The 20,818-nt window shown below is 43.7% G+C and overlaps 1 protein-coding gene across 1 annotated transcript in view; it reads right to left on the reverse strand.

Moving 5' to 3' along the window:
• Positions 1-511: 511 nt before the first annotated feature.
• rprd2a (regulation of nuclear pre-mRNA domain containing 2a) overlaps positions 512-20,818 on the reverse strand; it is a 31,320-nt gene continuing 11,013 nt past the window's right edge. Inside the window, exons 2-10 of the mRNA XM_023975301.2 lie at positions 18,025-18,154; positions 14,200-14,348; positions 13,979-14,031; positions 13,591-13,717; positions 13,087-13,262; positions 11,052-11,397; positions 9,983-10,213; positions 6,943-7,119; positions 512-3,548 (exon numbers count right to left, since the gene is read on the reverse strand). Coding sequence (XP_023831069.1) covers positions 1,762-3,548; positions 6,943-7,119; positions 9,983-10,213; positions 11,052-11,397; positions 13,087-13,262; positions 13,591-13,717; positions 13,979-14,031; positions 14,200-14,348; positions 18,025-18,154 — 3,176 coding nt within the window. The 3' untranslated portion in view covers positions 512-1,761. The remainder of the gene's footprint in view (positions 3,549-6,942; positions 7,120-9,982; positions 10,214-11,051; positions 11,398-13,086; positions 13,263-13,590; positions 13,718-13,978; positions 14,032-14,199; positions 14,349-18,024; positions 18,155-20,818) is intronic.

A 20,818-nucleotide genomic window follows, 5' to 3' on the forward strand; every position in this document is an offset into this window, starting at 1 on the left:
CACTTTAACCTCATAGTCGTTGTATACTTTCAAATACAAAAGTGCTGGAGAACAGAGCCAAACGTAGAACAAATTGTTCACTGTCCCAATAATTACAGAGGGCGCTATATATCTTTGTGACAGGTCAGTGAATGTTTGCACTGTGGTCACAGAATAAGTCTCCCGGTGTGTCTCAACCATTTTGTATCAGGCACCAGTGGGCTACTCCTACATGGCCACGAGCTCAAATCTAATTTCTAAACCTCCCATTCTACGTAAATGAATTACGCAGCACGTTGCATGGCAACAGATGTGAATCACTTAGGCTATTCGCTTCCTACAGTACACCAGATGACTACGCACTTACATTTCTCTGTTAGATTTTCGTTTAGTGCATGGGCATCATGGTTGGGGTCAGTTAGAACAGAAACACAAGTCAACAAACCCAGGAAATGATTTGAATTTAAATCCAAACATTTTTTTCAAACATATACCATCTCCCTTTCAATATAGAGAAGTAATTGAAAATAGCTTCTCAATAATGCATTTTTTATTGAATTGGAACATCAGTTTACAACTTGAATTGACCACAACCCTGAGGGGCATCAATGTTATTGTGGAAGTGGTGATGGGAAGGAATCATGGTGGAAGAATTAAAGGCAAACATGACTCAGGCGAGAGGCATTTCCCAAGACTGAGAAAGAAAGTAACCTCCCGATGCGGTTTTCAAACTCAGGTTTTTATTAAAGCCAGTACAAGTAAAAGATAGTTGAAGACGGAAAGTGGAGTTCCTTGATCCAGCTCCAAAATTAACTTTTCTTCTTTGTCGTTTAGGGGCAACAAAAATATCACCCCCCCCCCCCTCAAAGCACTGTTTTATTCTATTACCCCTGTGCTGGTGTCATCCTTCTCTGAGAAATGAGAGAAGTGATGACACAGCCAGTAAAGGGTTAACAATTATAAATAATATTCAAAGTCATAACATTTATGGAATTTATCATTGTCCCCCAGCTACACAAACGGATATTGTAGAAGAACATAATATTACGTTTACATTCTCTTTGTGTCTACTTACATAAAATGTAGTGTAAACAAAAAGAGACAACGTAGGAGCAATCATCTCGGGTGTTGGGATCTCGGTTAGGTCTTTGCAAAGGGAAAGTAGACCTCAACTTTTAATTGAAAAACGACAAGAGAAACATAGCAGTAACTACCTTTCTCTGACACTTAAGCCTACTTTGCAAAAGAACAACGTCTTAAAATGCAGTTTAAATAATGAACAGTAGTCTTAGATGTAACTCACGCTAACGCATGCACACAAGCATATATGCAAGCTTAGAGCTAATTCAGAGGGGGAAATTAACTAAAGATTTAATGCAACGTTTTATACTCAAACAAATGAGAACAATAATCAAACTGAATTATATATCCACCTCTTATCTTCTTTTATTCCGCTGCGTCTCCGTTGTTCAGGCCGACCTCTCCATTCCCTCTTTCTCCAGATCCATGTATCTACGTCTTCACTCATCCTCTCTTCGATTCCTTAAGATCCTCCCAATTTACTCCTCCACTTCTCCACTTCTCCTTCAACTGTACTCATCTATTCCCCTTCCTCCTCAGTTCTCTTCTCCGCTCCCCTTCTTGGTTTAAAAGTACACCTGAAGTCTTCAGCTTCTTTCCCCAACTCATATCTTATCCACCCTCCATGTGTCACGTCGCCTGCCTCAATGACATTCCGGTAGACTAAGCACTAATTTGATGTGAACCAAGTCAGCTGACAAGTCAGAACCGTGGAGGTAGGTGTGGTCTTTTGGGGGGAAAGAACGGACCACCTGGTCCCCCACCTCTGGGGTGTCCACCGAAAGGAGGCCCAGGCCGTTTCCCCCTGAACATGGGGCTACGGAGAGGTGGGCGTGGGGGTCCCCGCGGGAGGCCTCTCAGGTGTGGATGGCGAGCTAGGTGGAGAGGATGGGGAGGCAGGGGCATGTGGTCAGGGTGGTGCAGGTTCATGTGAGGGGGAAGGGGGTGTCTGTGACCATATGGAGGGGAAGGGCTGCGTAGAGGGTAGTTATAGTAGTAAGGGTCTTCTGAGGGAGAGAGGGGGGGAGTGAGGCGCTCTCTGACTCTATAAGGATAATGAGGATCGTCTACAGGTAGATGGTGGAAATCGTCTGGCTGATAATAGCGATCGTCTGGGAAACAGAGATCGTGAGGGTGCCGGCGGAGGTCCCCGGGATGGCGATGGAAGTCGTCAAGGTGATGCAGGTCGTCAGGCTGACGGAGTAGATCGGAGTGGCCGTGGAGGTCATCTGGGTGACGGCGAAAGTCATCAGGGTGATAGGGGTCACTGATAATCACCGGACCACCCAATGTACGGACGCCCGCCCTGTCATCCTCAATCTCAGGGTTTGGTGAAGTTCCCTCCACAGGCACCATCACAGACGCGGGCGGGCCCTGGTAGTCCTGCGGTGGGGCTGGTATCCCAGGGAAGGGCGGTGGGGGCAGCTGGGGAATGGGGGGCAGAGGGCTGTTGAGGAAGCTTGAGGGGTTGGCCCCCTGTTGGAAAGGCAGAGCATGAGGATCCCTTGTTTGGTAGGGCTGCGTCTGCCCCTCCCCCTGGTATGCATACAGTCCTGACATGGGGGTTTTGCCATCTCCTGAACCTGAGGCAGCCATGTTGTGGTTGCTGGGATGCAGGGCCTGTCCCTCTGGGTAGGGATTACCATACCATCCTCCTTCACTCACGTCGGCGTTTGGCCCTGCCGGAGGCCCTCCTGGTGTGTTACTGAGTAACCCCTCCCCAAGGGTTGGGGCTGACACCTGTGTCGTGATGGGCTGGTAATGGGCCAATCCAGACTCTCTGAGAGAAGGAGCTATTCCACGCATCTCTTCCTTCCCTTCATAAGGCAACTGGTGGTACCCTTGACCATTAGGCACTCCTGGATGTTGTCCTAAATGGCCATGAGTGTTGTTGGGATCCTGCCAGGCTTGGTTATGGCAGGCAGTTGGAGACAGAGACAGGCTGCCATCTTCTGGTTTAGGAATCCCAGAGACCTGACCTTGTTTGGCCAGGAAGGGCTCTGCTCCTCCCGGAGTATCCATGATCTCATCCAGGGTGGGGGTGCCTCCTCCGGCCTCGTCCCGTACCGGAGTGCCCCCCTGGGTCTCTGTACCCGCTAAGGGACTGAGGTTGCTGCCTCCCGCTTGGACGGCCACGCTAGCCAAGCCCAGGTTAAAGGCATTAAAGCCAGGATTACCCTGCAGGAAGCTGTGAATCTTGGACTCCAGGCTGGAAGCGGAAGGCTTTTCTTCCTTCTCCTGCTCCAGGACCAGCCCTCTATGAGGGCCGATGGCTAGAGGCAGTGTGGACTGGGGAAGGGACGCTGCCTGAGGGACGGCGGTGGTGTTCCCCACTGCAGGGGCTGATGGGGTTGGTTCGAGCGTAGAGGAGGTGAGAGGAAGGCCTCGAGAGGGTACTGTAGGGGTGGAGGCAGAGGGAGGGAGCTTGCCTGTACTGGGGGAGTTTGAGGAGAGGTTTCCCGCTGGACTGTTCAGACGAGTGGAGAGGCCTAAGGAGAAGACACGTGTTAAAATGTGTGTGTTAAAATACATGACAACTATGAATAGCGAACTCCATTGTACAAATCTGAATGATTCTCACCCAGTACAATAAAATAAGTGATAGCAGAATAAAGATTTACACTCCCCGTCTGTCACCACCATTGCTACTCAAATAGCAGTCAACAAGAACAACGATATCCAAATGTGCACATCACATTTCCAAATCATAAAATGTGTGACAGTGTCAACGTTTATGATCACTAGGTTTGATGTACAGTTCGTTACAAGACAATATGGCACCATACCCTGGGTTGTTCTGAGCAGAATAAGCCTGTTTGTGAAGAAATTTGAAGAAGCACAAGCAACCGAATGCACTCACGACTCCTTTCTTTGCACACCAATTACAAACCCGTTTCTCTGATTTGCCTTGTGAAAGCTTAACATTAAGACCGCATTAAGACCGCTAGCCATGTTGGCAATAGAACAAGCTTTCAAATGCCCACCTGACCCAGATTGCGATTTATAATGGACCGTTTTTGGATTGCGTAAATAACAACCGTACTTGTGTGATGGCGGTGATGCAGGGTTGAGTCCCAAACAAAACAACTAGAAGTGTGCTTGCTCTAGTTACTCGACGGCAAAGCTAGAAGAGCTAAAAATAATAATAATAACTACTTATAGCTGAAGACGGAGTCATTAAAGTTCATTGAAATTGCATAGGAACTCTGTGGCTACTTGGAGACACCAGTTAGTCCTCTCACTCAAATCCTTGTAATTTTGTTGCCTTATGTTGCACCAACCTAACATTTTGCAGGAATAGTCTTATGCTACTGAATGAATCCAGGGTATTTTCAGATCTTGTTATCAACAAATGCGACAAAAAGTACAGCAAAATCAACAGTGTAATGTTTGGCTTCAGTCTTGTGTCAGGTGAACTGTTGTGTACTCACCTTTGGTCTAATAATTTTCCCATTGTCTCCAAACTGTTCTCTTTCAATTGCTACCATGGTTATGCATTTCATATTTCTTTGGGAAGAAAAATTTGAATGTAGTCCTATTCATATAGGCCAATTCCCACAAGGGTTAAAGTGCAACTCAATACAACAGCCAACTTTTCTGGTTGAAAATAGCCTGTTTATTTTATTTAACTAGGCAAGTCAGTTAAGAACAAATTCTTGTTTACAATGAGGGCCTACCTCGGCCAAAACCTAACGACACTGGGCCAATTGTGCACCGTCCTCTGGGACTCCCAATCACGGCCGGTTGTGATACAGCTTGGAATCGAGCCAGGGTATGTAGTGACACCTCTAGCACTGAGATGCAGTGCCTTAGTGCTCCCGAGTGGCACAGCGGTGTATGTGGCCTCAATATTAGTCAGAAACATTTATTCCAGTGCCAAAATTGACTAAAAAGTGTAAGATGTCAGTATATTCCAAAACTGAGTTGTGAGATTTGTGTAACTGAGTTAGGCACAAATTACATGGGGTTGTACTTCGGTTTTGATTTCGATGCCCACTAACACGGGATTGTTACGGCTAAGGAAAATTGTCATGCATGGACAAACAATTTTGCAGATTGTGCTGTATCCTCCCCATAAAAGACAGACAGACTTGCCCACATTACACAGCGCCTCAGACTAGTGTACATAAGACAACACGTCGCCAAAGTTATACTTAACAAAAATATAAAACGCAACATGTAAAGTGTTTCATGAGCTGAAATAAAAGATGCCAGAAATGTTCCATATGCACAGAAAGCTTATTTCTCTCGAATGTTGTGCACAAATTTCTTGATATCCCTGTTAGTGAGCATTTCTCCTTTGCCAAGATAATCCAGCCACCTGACAAGTGTGGCATATCAAGTAGCTTATTAAACAATGATCATTACACAGGTGCACCTTCTGCTGGGGACAATAAAAAGCCACTCTAAAATGAGCAGTTTTATCACAACACAATGCCAGATGTCTCAACTTGAGTGAGCGTGCAATTGTCATGCTGACTTCAGGAATGTTCACCAGAGCGGTTGCCAGAGAATTTAATGTTAATTTCTCTAACATAAGACGCCTCCAACGTCATTTTAGAGAATTTGGCAGTATGTCCAACTGGCCTCACAACTGCAGACGTTTAACCACAGCAGCCCAGGACCTCCACCTCTGGCTTCTTCACCTGCGGGATCTTTTTAGACCAGCCGCAGATTTGCAAAACCGAAGAATTTCTGCACAAATCGTCTCAGGGAAGCTCGTCTGTGTGCTCGTCATCCTCACCAGGGTCTTGACCTGACTGCAGTTCGGCGTCCTAACCGACTAGTGGGCAAATGTTCACCTTCGATGGCAATTTGAATGCACAAAGATACCATGACGAGATCCTCAGGCCCATTATCGTGCCATTCATCCACCGCCATCACCAGCATGATAATGCACGGCCCCATGTCGTAAGGATCTGTACACAATTCATGGAAGCTAAAAAAGTCCCAGTTCTTCCATGGCCTGCATACTCAGACATGTCACCATTGAGCTTGTTTGGGATGCTCTGGATCAAAAAGGTGTATAAAAGCGTGTTCCAGTTTCCGCCATTTTTTAAAAAGTATTTGTGACCAACATATGCATATCTGTATTCCCAGTCATGTGACGTCCATAGATGACCTAATTAATTAATTTAAATTGACATATTTCCTCATATGAACTAACTCAGTAAATTCTTTGAAATTGTTGCATGTTGCGTTTATATTTTTGTTCAGTGTATGTTTAAAGAACATTTGGCCCCTAAGCCCTTTTTGGAGTGGCCACTTAGAGGTGCAGGACCTCAAGCAGTAGAAAATGTGAGGTGCCGGTACTTAGTTCTATGACCTGCCCAAGTCAAGCACTGAGGAGTCTGTTTTGGGCAGAATGAGAATTGAGACGATGCACACTTACTTGTATCCCAACTGCCATTTCTTATTCCAAAAATTCTAAACCCATTCGCAAGCATCTTGTGTCCCGCCGTGCCCTGTTTTGTAACATGATTCGCTATGAAACAGCACCAGATAGACACATACACTGGTCATAGATAGTAGCAGTAGACTTGATATTCTGAAGTGCACTCCACTAGTTCTCATGCACATTTTTTTCTTGAGAAATACCAAAATCACCAAACAACTTAGCTAGATGCAAAATTGTGCGACTAAAACATCCTCTGCAAAAAAGTCTAAATTAATAACATTTCTTTCGTATGACTATTTGGAGGAAGTGGTAGGCTAATAGCTGTTGTTGCTACAGTGTTTCAAGAGCGACTAACACCAGTAACTGACAGGGTACGATAACACACATCGAACCACACCACCAGGACTGATATCTAGTTTTTCTTAATGAGCTAAACGATGAGCTCAGTTACTCTTTAAAATTTGCTCTAACACACGGTTTCTCACCCTGTAGCCCGCTGGCCTGCCCCTGGGATTCGGACAGTGCACTGAAGAGCTCCTCAGGAGTCATGTCCACTTTGGACAGGATGCTGGTCAGAGGGCTGGCTACCTGGGGGGTTACTGGGGCAGGAGGGATGGTCTTGGCTGGAGAGGGGGAGACCAAAGAACCACCTGGACTCACTCCTAGGGGAAAGAGGAAAATAGATTTAAATTCATTAAAACCATGACCAGAGAGACTGTCAAAGAATACAGTAAAAAACTGCTGGTTTTATGAGTTCATGTCTAAGTTTTATTCAACACCATTACAAAACATAAAACGTGCTTCTCTCTACTTCCACTTGAGCTGCAATGAATGAGTAGCCAAGTGTATCAAACACCCTGCATTTTCATTATTAGCAATATTTCACTTTCTCTGGTCATATGAACATGAATTTGTGCAGATGCTGTGAGACTCAAGTTTTGCCATCAGGTGGAAGACTGTTCCCTCTCATCAGAAGAAAGGAAGGAGGGTCTGCTAAATGACTTAAATGTAATGTAAATGGAGCAGGGACCGAGAGAGGCGGACCCTCTCCTACTCTCTCCCTCCCTCTGCTGAGAATAATGCAGTGTTCAAAACTGGGAACTTTGAAATCTCCGACTTCCGATTTCAGTGCTTTCAAGGCAACTGGGAACTCGGGGAAAAACGAGATCCAACTGGGAAAAATATTTTTGAACAGGCACCCAACTTGAAATTCCAAGTCTGAAACTCGGGCACCTTTCTAGAGCTGCGACTTTCCGACATGAAGATGACTGACGTCGTGATTTGACCTCGTTGTTTCCCCGAGTTCAGTTGTCTTGAAAGGACCATGACCATCAGATACAGGTAACATCAGTCCAGTAAAATAAAAAAGCAAATACTTGAACATTTCAATTTATGCTCAGATGTGCCTTGCAAGTGCTACACCAACTGATCTATTTTCTTATTAAAGCTCGAGTTCTGAAATATAATATGGTCTGAGAAGAACATTATTGGCAGGCCAGGCATATAGCCAAAATACTGTGATAATGTATGCATTCCTACAGAACGGTTTTTATTTGGTTAATGTTACATTTGAAGTCATTAAAAAATCTGAGTCTTAGATCTCAGCTTGCTTTTTGACTGCGAAAGTGATCTCGACTCAGAAAAGGTTGGTGACCACTGCTCAGAATAATGGCGTCTCATTTAAACGGACTTCACAAGGTGTTGTGACATCAAATGTTATTTAACAATGTAATAGTAAATAGGTCTAACCCTCAAGTATCTGAACTGACGTGATCAATTGAGGTTTACTGATGATGAAAAGCGGGCAGTTACTTGCTGTATAAATCTGATAGAGCTAAATGTGCGCAATTGTTTTGCACGGAATAATCAGAAACGTATAGTGCATTTAACAATCACTTGAAAACAGCACGCAGTCGTCAATGGTTTTAGCAGAGCTTGGGGTCTCCTTGCCCCTAGCAGGCAAATTGAACGCTCTGCACCTTGAGGCTTTTTATTGATAACCTATAGGATCTCTATGAGAATAACAGCGTTCATGATGTCAGCGGCTAATAGGGCTGGGAATTGCCAGGGACCTCACGATAGTATCGCGATACTTAAGTGCCGATACGATATGCATTGCGATTCTCACAATTCTATATGTATTACATACTGTTATTGCGATTCTAACATTTTGCTTCACATACACGGAGTGTAAGCTCATTCCATGACAGACTGACCAGGTGAAAGCCATGATGCCTTATTGATGTCAGTTGTTAAATCCACTTCAAATTGGTGTAGATTAAAAAGGAGAACACAGGTTAAAACCCCCATGAGGTCGATATCCACACCCCACTAATATTAATAAGCATTGAAAAAATCCCCATAAAAATCTAGCAATTCATGCTAGAGATATGTTTTTTGGCATCGGATCCGTCTCAATCCACTGCATCCGCCTATGTCGCACTTCCGCATCTGCAGTGAAACTATGAAAGAGCTAGAGGGGTGTTAATCAGACCATGAGACATCCTGAAAAGCAGTCTCCTCACAAAATCGTCTGTAGCTTACAAACAGTTTGGCCTACATGATGCCATCATTTAGACATTTTTCAAAGAATAACTAATCCCTATGTTTTTTCTTTATTGTATTCATTTCTATAGATCTATTACATTCTGTTGAGCAATGGTTAATTTAGTCTTCCAGGGCAACATATGATAAAAGAGAAGCTACATTATCTAAATTAGACAACTTTACTAACAAAAGGCCTTCCAAAATGTCAGAACTTATAAGCAGAAACATATCTAACATATCAGGCAAAACAAAATCCTGCACCCTGTCCCAAAAATGGTTCTGCAGTCTAAAGCACATTTCTATATTTTCCGTGGTTAGGATTGGGTGCTGGCCTCAGATTTTCATGTAGTCGGCCTGTTGCGGATGGGTTATTACCAATTGCGGGCAGGTGCGGGTCAATAAACAGCTGAACCATGCACCACTACTGTACATATAACAAATAGGCCTCATTGGCATGGCTTCTGTTATGAGGTGGAACACACTTCAATTCAAACTGTTGATCGAAAATACAATGTTAGAAAATAATTTGAAATTGACAAATTAAAAACAGAGCCTATAGATAATTAGCAGGCAGCATGTGTTAACTGTCCTTTTGAGTAACAATCACATCTTGGAACAGTGGGTGCATTCTGACATCACGTGCATAAAACAACTCACGCTGGGGCGACCGTTACGAGATATTTGTAACCCACGTGTGAAAAGTTTAATTCAATTCTACTTCAAATTTAAATTCAAATTCTGCTTCCAGTGGGGTTATCCAGTTATTCATATTGGAAATTTAAATCAAGTGTTGCATTGAATTAAATTCTGAATTGACCCCAACTCCGGACTGCTTCCTTTATGACGCAACATCAGAATAACAGCGCTGATGATGTCATGGTGCCTTTGATGCCCCATCAGAATAGCAGTGTTGATAACGCAACAGTGGCTGCCTGCATGTAGTGCCTTTATGATGTTACAATAGCTGAAGTTTCTCACCTGGTTTCTTCATGACAGATGTGATGCTGCTGAGAATAGAGCTAATTTTACCCAGGTCCACATTGGCGAGGTTGACTGATAGGTTGGTTGCATGGGTCAAAGGGGTTACGAGAGCTGGGGAGGGTGTGGCCTGTGGAACAGACTTTGCCTCTGTGGCCAGTGGTGGCTGTGTGACAACAGGCACAGGAATGGGGACTGGAGATGGGATGGGACTTTCAACTCGCTGCTCAACTGAAAACAGAGGAAATGTTCAATCCAAACAGCTAAGTTGCAACACAATAGAGCCTTACAGGTATAAATGAGGCACATAAAAGTACTACACTGAACAAAAACATATCCCCAACAAGTGTTGGTTTCATGAGCTGAAAAGATCCCAGAAATTTTACCTACGTACAAAAAGCTTATTTCTCTCAAATGTTGTGCACAAATGTGTTCACATCCCTGTTAGTGCGCATTTCTCCTTTGCCAAGATAATCCATCCACCTGACAGGTGTGGCATATCAAGATGCTGGGGGACAATATAAGGCCACTCTAAAATGTGCAGTTTTGTCACAACACAAGGCCACAGATCTTTCAAGTTTCGGGGGAGCATGCAATTGGCATGCTGACTGCAGGAATGTCCATCAGAGCTGTTGCCAGAGAATTTAATGTTAATTTCTCTACTATATGCCGCCCAAAACATAATTTAAGAGAATTTGGCAGTACGTCCAACCGGCATCAGAACTGCAGACCACGTGTAACCACGCCAGCCCAAGGAGTATTTCAGTCAGTAATAAAGCCCTTTTGTGGGGGAAAAAACGTATTCTGATTGGCTGGGCCTGGCTCCCCAGTGGGTGGGACTATGCCCTCCCAGGCCCATCCAGGGCTGCATCCCTTCCCAGTCATTTGGAATCCATAGATTAGGGCCTAAAGTATTTATTTAAATTGACTGATTTCCTTCTATGAACTGTAACTCAGTACAATCTTTCAAATTGTTGCATGATGCGTATATATTTTTGTTCAGTATAGATCCTGTCCCTTCAACACCTGCCCCCCATCTATGCTCTGCATCGCATGTCATTACCCTCACCTATGATACTGACGTTCTCTGCCTCCTCATCCGAGAGCTCCATGTCCTCCACGTCGCGGTTGTCTGACTCCCCTACGGTGAAGCCCTGCTTGGGGGAGCCACCAGGGGAGGACAGGGGGCTGGGTGCTTCCCCTAAAGTGATGTCCGCCTCATCATCCATGGCCAGGCCATCCAGGTCGGAGTCTGGGTCAGCCAGGTCATGGAACGGGGACTCTGAGCCATTGGGAGAGGGGGCGTCCATCGAGGGCGAGGGAATGGGCGACTCATCCAGGTCTGGTAAGGTGGCCTTGAGGCTGTCCAGCTTACGCTTGAGGTGGGACACCCGGTTGGCAAACGTCTTGTAGGCCTTGAGAAGTAAAAAAAGAAAAAAAAGAAAAGACAACTCGAACACAAAAAATCTATGCCAAAGCCCTCCACTAAAACCAAAGAAAATATCTTTCAACCTTTCACAACAACAGATACGAAGGATTTAAGGACACCATCTAGTACACTTCATGGTGAGGCCCCAAAATTTCCTACCTAGAAGCCCGTGTTTAAGACATATGGAAGTGGATGGCGGAAAATGTTTTACTTTTAAACTCAGACAAACGAGAAATGAGTTCTAGGTCCCAAGAAACTAAGATGTGATATTTGATCTGACAATTAATCTTAAGTACAGTCATCTCAAATAAAACGGTGAAGGACCTTGGCGTTACTCTGGACCCTGATCTCTCTTTTGACAAACATATCAAGGGCAACTTTTTTCCCCCATCATCGTAACACTGCAAAAATCATAAACTTGTCGTCAAAAAAGTATGCAGAAAAGCTCATCCATACTTTTGTCACTTCTATATTAGACTACTGAAATGCTCTACTCTCCAGCTACCCAGGTAGCACTAACTGAAGTGTATTTAGTGCTAAATACGGCTGCTAGATTCTTGACTTGTTCCTACCCATCTCTCCGATTTGGTCCTGCCGTAAATACCTACACGTATGCTACGGTCACAAGACACAGTCCGTAGAATTTCTAAGCAAACAGCTGGAGGCAGTGCTTTCGCCTATAGAGCTACATTTTTATGGAACGGTCTGCCTATCCATGTGAGACGCAGACTCGGTCTCGACCTTTAAGTCTTTATTGACGACTCATCTCTTCAGTAGGTCCTATGATTGAGTGTAGTCTGGCCCGGGGTACAAAGGTGAACRACAAGGCACTGGAGTGACGAACCGCCCTTGCCGTCTCTGCCTGGCCGGCTCCCCTCTTCACCGGGTTTCTCTGCCTCTGACCCTATTATGGGGGCTGAGTCACTGGCTTACTAGTGCTCTTCCATGCCGTCCCAGGCTTTTTTGCTATAATCTACTTGAGTGGGTTGAGTCACTGACGCAATCTGCCTGTCCGGTTTTGTGCTCCCTTGGGCTCGTGCAGTGGAGGAGATCTTCGTGGGCTATACTAAGCCTTGACTCAGGGTAGTAAGTTGGTGGTCTGTTGATATCCCACTAGTGGTGTGGGGGGAGGGTGCTTTGGCAAAGTGGGTGGGGTTATATCCTGCCTGGTTGGCCCTGTCCGGGGGTATAGTCAGACAGGGCCACAGTGCTTATCTGGTGTCCTGTGTGAGCTTAAGCTCTCTCCTGCTCTCTCAACCTCCCTTTCTATCCCGAGCTCGCTCCACCGCACCTGCTGTCTCTAACTCTGAATGCTATGAAAAGCCAACTGAAATTTACTCTGGAGGTGCTGAACTGTTCCCACTCGACAACTGATTATTATTTGACCCTGCTAGTCATCTATGAACATGGGTAAGAACTATCTGGCCTTAATGGCCATGTACTCTTAGAATCTCCACCTGGCACAGCCAGAAGAGGACTGGCAACCGGTCAGAGCCTGGTTCCTTTCTTTTACTAGGTTCCTGCCTTTCTAGGGAGTTTTTCCTAGCCACCGTGCTTCTACATCTGCATTGTTGCCGTTTGGAGTTTTAGGATGTGTTTCTATAAGCACTTTGACTTCTAATGATGTAAAAAGGGTTTTATAAATACTTTTGATTGATTTGATTCAGCTACTCACATTGGCAACTATCTTGACCTCCTTATACTGCATCTCGTAGAAAATATCTGCGTTGCCAAGAACATCCAACAGAGGGGGCCCTCCTTTGATCTGCCGGTCAAGGAAGGAAACAAACTCCTTTAACTTCGCACTGCCATCCTCAAAGTCCTTGGAGTGCCTCTTTCCTCCTGCCTTATCTGAATGGGTAGTTGATTTAGAGAGAGAAATGAAAGAAAACAAACACACAACCTTGGTCAGTCTAAAAACTACTGTTATCTCCTCCTAGACTAGAGTGGCCAGACAGGGATCAAGGTYTTTTTCTTTCAGATCTGAAAGAGATGCCTCGTGCCTTTTCCAGTTACTGGGCCAATGCTCATTGACAACATTTCAGGAGGATGTGGGCCCTGGTCAAAAGTTGTGCATTAAATAGKGATTAGGGTGCAATTTGGGACAAACAGCATCAATGCTCATGGATAACTTTGCAGCAGGTTGTGTGTTAACCTTAAAACCTTTGGCTATTGTTACCTTTCAGTCTCTTGAGGGCCTCGGTGCTGCAAACATCCACCCTCATGGCTGCCAGCTGTTTCTCCTTCAGTGACACCTCCTCCACAGAGCTGTGGTACTTAGAGAGGTGATCGATRAAAGCCTGGGGCTGCATGACAGGACAGTCAGAGTCACACCACAATAGTCATGGTCAATTTCAACTCAACATAGTAGCTTTGGAGTACAAACATTTACTTTAAGTATTTACAGTTCTCATAGTACAGTAGTTAGTTCATTTGGTATGTTTTGGTATCAAGAGGATATGCAGTTGAAATTTTCTGAATACACAATTGAGATGGATTAAAAAAAAGAAAACCTCAACAGAACAGAAAATATAATCTATCCTGAACAGTGGGTCGTAGACACTTACGACAAATTCGGCTACAATCTTAGATTGAAGAGCAGCCTTAGGGTTGACTGGAGCTGAAATTACATAAGAAATTACTAAGTTACACAACACACAAGCATTGAACTGCACAACAATAAACATGACATTTGTGCAATTTTGAAAGATACTTCATGATATTCAAAAGAAGCAGTATACCACAGTGAACTCCGCTGGTGGTACATGTTCGGCACAGATTTACTCACCTTTAGGCGTCTCTACAGCAGCAGGTGACTCTTCTTTGACAAGACTGGACCTCAGCTCAGCTATAAGCTGCTCTGTGTACACACTCCTCTCCTCCCAGATGGTTAATATCCTGTCCACCGACTTCATCACCTTAGAGTCTCCGACATTACTGCAGGACAGGAGGAGACAGAGAAGGTCATCACTGACATTGCACTGATGTGTATAGTGACAGAGTAGCCCTGGCGAGCAGATCAAACCTTTTTTCTTATACACTCCGTGTTCAGTTTATTAGGTAGTAGGTACACCCATCTAGTACTGTGTCGGAACCACCTTGGCCTCCAGAACAGCCCAAATTCTTTGAGGCATTAACTCTACAAGGTGTAGGGAGGAATAGCATTACGCAGTTGTGGCAGATTTGACGGTGGTACATCCATGCTGCAAACAGCCCGTTCTATTCTCATACCAAAGATGCTTTATTGGGATTGGTCAGCAACAATGTTGAGATATGCTGCGACGTATGTGTTATTCAAAAGTCCAATGAATACTCGCCTTTGTGTAATGATTTAACTCCCACCACTTGTGGGACATTTATTTTAAAAGACAAGTATATATATAACTGCACGAGGACAGACAGTGACTGACGGGCTGATACACACGTAACAGTTACAAATAGTAACCATCTAGAAATAGCGCAAAAATTAGTTTTTCAAAGATTTCAAAGAAAAGGGAAGTAGACAATGAATGTAGGGTGTTTCAGCAAGAGTGGACATCGAAATATTTATTTGAGGTATCAGGGAAAGCTGTGTGCTAAGTGTATGAAGAGAGCATYGCTGTCTTGAAAGACTAAAACTTGTCTAGACACCTCCAGACAAATCATGCAGAGAAATATAGGATTATGTCTTCTGAGCAGAGGGCAAATGCATCGAAAGAGTTGCTTTCTCAGTTGCAAAAGCAGCAAGGACTTCTCACAAAACTGCATTCAGCAAACGACGGWATTGCGAGAGCTAGCTATGTACTGCCCCACAAAATTGCTAAACATAGCAAGCCAGTCACTGAGGGCGAATTAATTAAATAATGTTTGACTCTGCAGCAATACTTTGCCCCGACAAGAAAGAGCTGTTTGAAAATGTTTCCCTGTCAAGACTAACAGTGATAAGCGTGTTGAGGACATTGCAGAGAATATGGAACAACAGTTGAAAGACAAGGTAAAGGATTTCACCGGTTACTCCTTGGCCTTGGATGAGAGCAGTGAYGTACRTGACACGGCACAGTTGTTGATATTCTTACGAGGCATAACCCCAGACTTTGAAATTACGGAGGAGCTCATTTTACTGCAGTCAATGAAGAGCACAACCACAGGGAAAGATTTATTGGAGGATAAGTATGGGGCAAAGCTGGGACTGACTTTTGAAAAGTTATTCTGTGTGACCACTGATGGGTGCCCAAACTTCACAGGAAAAAACGTTGGCCTTTTGAAAAGGATACAAGATCAAGTAGCTGAGCTGAACCCAGATCACAAAATTATTTTCCTGCATTGCATTATTCATCAGGAGGTGCTCTGTAAATGTGTTCTGAAAATGAGCCATGTTGTGGATACAGTCACTAAAGTGGTAAACTTCATAAGAGCAAAATCTTTAAACCACAGGCAGTTTGACTCACTGTCTCTTCCAACAGTCGGGTCATGCAGATCTCCCCTACCACAAAAAGGTGAGATGGCTGAGTTTGGCGAAGGTGCTTAAAAGGGTGTGGGACCTGAAGCCGGAGATTGCTGAGTTTTTGCAAATGAAAGGAAAATGTGGTTCTCCCTCAACTGCAAGATAAAACATAGTTGGCTGATTTTGCTTTCACCGTGGACATCATGGCCCTCATGAATGAACTGAATTCCAAACTATAAGAGAAGGGCCTTTTTGCACATCAGATGTACAGCCTTGTCAAAGTCTTCAAGGGAAAATTACTCCTCCTGACCCGCCAAGTAGAAGCCAACAATCTCACCCACCTTCCGACACTACTAGTCTGTTCCCTATCAGATGACCAGCAGGAGAAGAATACATCGCTGCTGCGTGCTTTGAACGGTGAGTTCTCGTCATTTTGAGGATTCCAAAGTGTTGGAAAATGACATGCTGTTGGTTTCCTCTCCCTTCACCTTCAATGTGGATAACACTCCCACTGACCTGCAACTTGAGCTTATCAATCTTCAGTCTGATGCAGTGATTGGAGAACTATTCAAAACAATGTCGCTGACGAGGTTCTATGCATCTCTCGAACAAAAGTTCCAAAGATTAGAAGTCATGCTCAGAGGATGTTTGTACTATTTGGGTCAACCCATGTATGTGAACAGACATTTTCAGTGTTGAAATATAACAAGTCACAGATCATCTCTTACTGACTCTCACCTTTCAGCAATCCTGCGTATAGCGACGTCAGAAACTATACCGGACTTCACTGCTCTATCTATCTAGTCAATGCCCATCAAAGACTTCACTCCTCACACTGATTGAGTAGTTTAAATGGAATGTTGAGCGCTCTTTGTTTTTGTGCATACCCATTAACAAGAGTTCTGTCCGTGGTGCTGAATGCAGTGTACTTTTCCCTCCGTGTATATATATACGTATGTATATATTCCTTGCATGTATAATAATGAAAATACCTACCAAAAAGGAGAACACGGATGTGGTTTATTTCTGTGCATGTTAAAAAAGTAAAATAAGTAGCATATCTGGATGTGATTTACAGTAGATATGTCTGTCAACAGTCATACACATGTATAATCCTGTAATATGATTCCGGCCCGCGACGGCAAAAATATATTCTAATGTGGTCCTCCATGGAAAATACTTGCTCAGGCCTGCCCTAAACACTGTCAATACTTGTCTGCCTGCTTTATATAGCAAGCCACGGCCACGTGACTCACGGTCTGAAGGAGTGATTAATTTTTGTGAACGGGATGGTTTACCTAATAAACTGCGTGTATAGTGCTCTACTTTTTATCAGAGCTCAATGGGCCCTGGTTTAGTAGTGCACTATATAAAAAGGGAATATGAAGACATTTGGGACACAGTCATTGACTTGTATGGTGGACAAACAAAAACATTGTAGACGTTAGCTCTGACCGTGTGGCTTCCGGGCTGAAGTTTTCCCATAGGTACAGGATCGGTGTTTTTATTGCAGCAATTTAAAATTATTTGAGGAGCATTCAAGTTACGACTGCCATAGGGAGGTTAACAGGCATGCTAACAAGCAGTCAATGCACAACAATTCTTGCTGTCGCAGGGAAAACAGCTTTTCATTCCTACTTTTTTCTCAACTCCTAAATATCCTCGAACTGCACTATTGTAAACCTGGAGTTTATAGCAACAGCATGGTTAAGCACATTATCGCTCTGCAATTCATTTCGAGTGCATAGGGGAGAGGGGGGCTAAATGTAACACGCCTATTGTAGAGTAACTTGGGGTAAACCACCACCCTACTCCTAAATCATTTTTGGGGGAGTGACTTAAATTTTGATGAGACAGATTACATTTTTAGAAGTGCAAGAGTAGTGGCAAACAGGGAAATTTTGGGGGGAATTTTTTGGGACATGAAGCGCTTTCTGTGAGAAGTACCCCAAGTTACCCTTACAGGTAGGCCTACATTATAACACTGTGTTTATGCAAGTTTTCTGGAAACAGGACTCCCAAGAGATCTTTTCCCCCTGCACTGCTACATTTGTTCCCCCTAGAAGAAACACTGGTACAGATCTATGATCTGCTCCCTCTCCCTCAATACTAACCTTACCCATTAGTGCATAACCGACCCATGATCAGCATCTAGGGGCCACTTCAACTAACAGTGTGTGGTTTACTCACTTGACCAGCTGGAAGGCCTCAGGGAGCACGTCGGCGAAGGCAGTACGGTAGACGATGGCATTTCTCCTCTTACAGTTCTGAATGACATCGTTGGCGAGGTAGAACAAATTGAGCCGATGAGAAGCCTCAGCTGCCAGGAGAAAATAGCAGGAAAAAGGGGGAGGGAGAGAGAAAATAGTTGAATTGTAAACCACAGTGGTGGGACTGTAAAAATTGCCAGCATGACAAGTGTTACACAAACAAAATACCATACAATTTCATATGTCTAGCCTTTCAGTACCCGACACTGCCACTACTAAAGCATTAGGCTTATACCGGTAACTGCCAAAATAAAGGCAAAACCAACAAAGTCTCTTAATAGGGCAGTGGGCCACCACGAGCCCCCAGAACAGCTTCAATGAGCCTCGTCATCATTTCTACAAGTGTCTGGAACTCAAGCAGTGCGGCTTGGCAGGGTTGTGTTTCGGAGAACGCATGGCTCTAGATCGTTGCCTCTCCCAAGTCCGTAGGAGAGTTGCAGCGATGGGACCAGACTAACTACCAATTGGATATTGCGAAATTGGGGAGAAAAAAGGGGTAAAAGCACAAGAACAAAAAACAAATAAAAAATAAAATGGTCTGGACCTCTATTGGATGGATGCGACACCATTCTTCCATAAGAAGAATTGATGTTGGTGGAAAACGCCGTCTCAGGCACCACTCCTCAATCTCCCATAAGTGTTCAATTGGGTTGAGATCTGCTGACAGACAGCCATGGCATATGGTTTACATTGTTTTCGTGCTTATCAAACCATTCAGTGACCCCTCGTGCACTGTGGATGTGGGCATTGTCATCCTGGAAGAGATCACTCCCATCAGGGTAGAAATGCTTCACCAGAAGTTGAAGGTGATCACTCAGAATGGCTGCGTATTTACTGGCGTTTACCTTGCCCTCTAAGGGGCTGAGCGGACCTAAACCTTGCCAGGACAATGCTCCCCACCTGATCTCAATTTACTTAATATACTGAAGTCTTTCCTTAATTTTGTCAGTTACCTGTTCATTGCCTTCTTGTAACCGAAGGGTAACTTTCCTGTGTTTTGTACAAACTAGAATACTCTTCATCCTGTCCTGCATGGATTGACGCCATGTTTTGGGAGGTTTAACTCAGATGCAGGCCTGAAGCCTTACCTTGTACCGGGTCCAAGATACCCTGGCCTAGGGCGATTGAAAGTGGAACCCCAGTCTAAAAGGCAGTGACAAAGTTTTTCCCAAGGCCAAGTAGGCTCTGGGCAGACACCGCAAAGGGTCATTGGAGCCACTCCAAAACATGAAACATTTTGAAAAGCATAAAACAGACCTGAATATATAAAAATGACAAAACAATGCTTATTTTCCCTGCTTTCCCCTCGTAAAAACTAATCCCAACATCCCAATACATTTAGCAGGTGATGACGGCATCATTGTCACCGATACTGTTATGGTTGTACACCAAGACAAAGCATTGCAAAGACAGGACAAATCCAAACCAAATGGTCTATGATGCCAATGCCACATTTTTTTTTACACAAGAACCAAGATTACATTTGTTCAAGGGTCTCATTAGCATTCAAAGATTTATTTTCCTAAATATATTTAATTTTCAGGATGGGAAAAACACTCTGTTAAACTTAGAATGACTGAAACCAAATCTAAAGTATGTATGTAGAAAAAAATAATGGACCTATATATTTTTTAATAACAATCTAAGAATGAACAATAACCTAAATTAAAGCTACAGTGCCTTCAGAAAGTATTTATGACCCTTGAGTTATTCCACGTTGTGGTTACAGCCCGAATTAAAAATAATTAAATTGATTTGTTTTCTCACTTATCTTCACACAATATCCCATAATGATAAGTATAAGTATTTGTAGAAGTACCTTTGGCAGCGATTACAGCTGTGAGTCTTTCTGGGTACGTCTCTAAGAGGTTTCCACACCTGGATTGTACAACATTTTCCCATTTTTCTTTTCATGCATACCCATAACATGATGCAGCCACTACTATGATTGAAAATATGGAGTGGTACTCCGTAATATGTTTGGGGCAAATCCACCAACACAACACTATGTATTTCAGGACAAAAAGTGAATTGCTTTCCCACATTCTTTGCAGTATTACTTTAGTGCCTTGTTGTAAACAGGATGCATGTTTTGGAATATTTTTATTCTGTACAGGCTTCCTTTTCACTCTGTCAGTTAGGTTAGAATTGTGGAGTAACTACAATGTTGTTGATCCATCCTCAGTTTTCTCCTATCACAAACATTAAACTCTGTGACTGTTTCAAAGTCACCATTGGCCTCATGGGGAAATCCCGAGATCGGTTTCCTTCCTCTCAGGCAACTGAGTTAGGAAGGACACCTGTATCTTTGTAATGACTGGGTGTATTGATACACCATCCAAAGTGTAAGTAATAACTTCAACATGCTCAAAAGGATATGCAGTGTCTACTTTTTATTTTATTTTGACCTCTACCAATAGGTGCCCTTCTATGTAAGGCATTAGAAAACCTCACTCGTCTTTGTGGTTGAATCTGTTTCAAATTCACTGCTCAACTGAGGGACCTTGTGTGGGGTACAGAGATGAGGTAGTCGTTCAAAAATCATGTTCAAGTGGAACCGACAGCATTTTATCAACACAAAATCTTAAAATCTGTTCATATAAACCCACAGAAAAAACAAACACCTTTTTTACATTTTCTGACAAGCGCGCACTTGGACATGGTCATTTTCACGTTTTCATAAATTCATAGAACGTCTGGGAATTACGTAGTCA

The sequence above is a fragment of the Salvelinus sp. IW2-2015 genome, linkage group LG30, assembly GCF_002910315.2.
Source record: "Salvelinus sp. IW2-2015 linkage group LG30, ASM291031v2, whole genome shotgun sequence".
Classification (NCBI taxonomy): Eukaryota; Metazoa; Chordata; class Actinopteri; order Salmoniformes; family Salmonidae; genus Salvelinus; species Salvelinus sp. IW2-2015.